The 2,770-nt window shown below is 44.3% G+C and overlaps 1 protein-coding gene across 1 annotated transcript in view; it reads left to right on the top strand.

Annotated features, from left to right (window-relative positions):
- Positions 1-1,760: 1,760 nt before the first annotated feature.
- LOC108578615 (sodium channel protein Nach-like) overlaps positions 1,761-2,770 on the top strand; it is a 10,510-nt gene continuing 9,500 nt past the window's right edge. The window contains exon 1 of the mRNA XM_017941979.1: positions 1,761-1,857. Within this exon, the coding sequence (XP_017797468.1) occupies positions 1,761-1,857 (97 nt within the window). The remainder of the gene's footprint in view (positions 1,858-2,770) is intronic.

The raw sequence follows: 2,770 nt of genomic DNA, 5'->3' as shown, positions 1-2,770 counted from the left end.
GATAGGTAACGAGTATTTCCATTCACTGTAATCAGTTTTCATATCTACCTGGAAAATATCAAAAAAAATGTTAATATTATACACAGTAAATCTCTTACTTCAATCACCATTCGTTTCATCTATCAAGCAAAATACGTAAACACGCTGTTAATTCAACAAACGCCACCGAACAATCTTATGCAAATCACTTTTAATTCCATCCTCCAAACAACGTGTTTACAAACACATCGTCGATTCATTCTCACCAGGTTATCAGAATTAGAAAAATAATCCAACGATCGTCGTGCTGTGCATAAATAACGCGGGTACGTGCACGCTGCAGCAGATACTTGAGAAACGTGTTAAACCGGGCACACGGTGGCCTTAATGCACTTACGAAGCCACCATTATAAGCCCGTAGCAGCTCGACGCGTGCTGTATCTGGCCGTAGAACGAAGTCCTGGTACAGAGGAGATTACGGAACCGCCGGTGGACGCTGGTCACTTGACCGGTATTACAGATGTAATATCGTAAACAATGTCCCTCTCAGCCGTGGCCCACGTTTATATCTGCACAAGTCACGGGAGATCTCCCCCGTACTGGAACTGGAACCACCTTGCTCTCCCTTCTCTATCTCGCACGAACCCTTTTGCAAACCGCCGCTGGCCCCGGTGTTTACTGTTGAATATTCATTCTTTGCCCTGATACAGCCGTGAACACGAAGTGTCCACACATTAACCAACCACGGAACTGACCAGCCGCTTAGCAGTCACCCTTTTGCCGCTTTTATTGGATGAGACCCTGGCCGAAACGTAATCTGACCCCGGTTTTGCACCACCGATCCTGACGTAAAGTGGAATTAACGCTAGGTGGACGTTTGAAACATTGCGGAGGTTGTTCGTCGATGTACACTCGACTTCGAAGGAGGGTGTTGTTACAGTCGTTCTAGGATGTACGAAGAGAGATAGTGAATTTGAATATTGAATTTCAGGTGCGGATTTGTAAATGGAATCACTTTCGAATTAAACGATAGACCGTTCGAAAATCAATTCAACACCCGTTATTGATTTTTTTTTTACAGTACCGATAAAATATAGTTGATATACATTTTATCGTTCTTTCGTATTATACATTTTCCCTCGCTGTTTAATTTTAATCTGTCGTCAAGTGTTACTACTTACCCAACCGATTGGGAATTACGATACCGACACCACAAGTATATTCCGTATATCACTTCTCCGAGCGTCCTATCAGTTGCTGCGATTTCGAAAGCGCATAACACGAACTGACGAACTTTCTCTCTGATCGAAGTCTCCTCTCTTGGTTACCATCGAAATGGACAATAACGAGGGTAAGCCCCGGATCCTGCGGTGCGCTTATGCAGGACCCTCTCCAAACCTCCTGCCTCCCCGTGCCGCCGTAAATACGGGACGCACAACTCTACTATCGCGGGAACAATAAAAATAGACCTCCCGTATAGGTTGGCCCGCTTACTATCAGGCCGCAAGTTACGATTAAAAGACCGCGTCGCAGACCCGCCCAGGCCATGTCTCGAATTCTCAGTTTCTGGGAAGACTTGGAGGCGATTCGACAGGGGTGCCAGAGGGGCCAGCAGCCCGATTCCCTCGGAGGACAAATCGACAGGATTCGATTTCGATCCTAAACCTCGACTCGAAACTTTTTCGCGGGTTTATGCTTATCGTAAACATCGCCGCAGACAAATCTCGTGGCGAAGCCAGCTTCGACGATGGAAATCTGTACGGTGGATACTTGGAATAATGATGGCACTGCGTGACGTAATAGTAAATACTACCACCGTCTCCGGGGGACGCCCCGATGAAAACGAACGACGAAACGTGATCAATTTCCGAGCACAAGGTGAGTTTGCAAGAAACGGAGTAAAGATTCGTTTAAACCGAACGAACGAATGCTCTCGTTCGTTTCCGAAAATTCAAATCGAAACGAGCATAAACAAATGCCGGATGTATGAAGAATTTTTGGAAATTGGGGTGAAGGAGCGTTCTTTCGTTTGATGTAAACGCGCCTTAAGGGAGGAGGATTGATTAGCAAGGGAGACGTTGAAAAAAATTGTAGATTATTTTTTATTTTCATGGTCACCTATAATCAAGCGTAGGCACAGATTGGAAGATTTTCAGAAAACTACTTCGTTCCGACATAACTTCTCCATACACGACATCCGCGCAAGACGAGACCCCTTCGATTACGTATACCTCGACGATAAAACCTCCTTTGCGTGGATTAGTCCGCTCAATCAGGAAATATACTTGGGGCCCCCATAAAGTTCTCCCGGCGTGCAAACCCCTATGTGCCTTCTATGTACTACCCTCTATGTGCTTCCCGCCTTTTACGCATCCTCATGCGCTGAACGCTCATAGCGACAGATAAGACCTCCCTATCTTAATTGACATACCGAATCAAAAATATTCACATGACTTTTTATACCTCTTTAACTTTCATTAACCTTATCACCATTCTCAGCCTCGACAAGCCTTGTTCCGACAAATTTACTCTTCAAATCCCTATTTCATAGATAACACTGTGTCATTTTTACTCAAGTTTCATACAAACCGGAAGTTACCGATTTCCTTCAACTTCGTGAGACGAAAAATTTTCGTTATCGGTTCCTAATGTTGTCGGGTGAAAATTATCTTCAATATTCTGTAGTTGAAGCTTTCTACAGGATATTAGGTAATTTTGATTTACAATTAGGACCGAGATATTTTCTACTTGTTGAAGAAGGATAACCGATTGCACTGGAACTGCGACACAA

Source organism: Habropoda laboriosa, unplaced genomic scaffold (assembly GCF_001263275.1).
Source record: "Habropoda laboriosa isolate 0110345459 unplaced genomic scaffold, ASM126327v1 scaffold45, whole genome shotgun sequence".
Classification (NCBI taxonomy): Eukaryota; Metazoa; Arthropoda; class Insecta; order Hymenoptera; family Apidae; genus Habropoda; species Habropoda laboriosa.
This window is presented reverse-complemented; position numbering and strand designations above follow the sequence as displayed.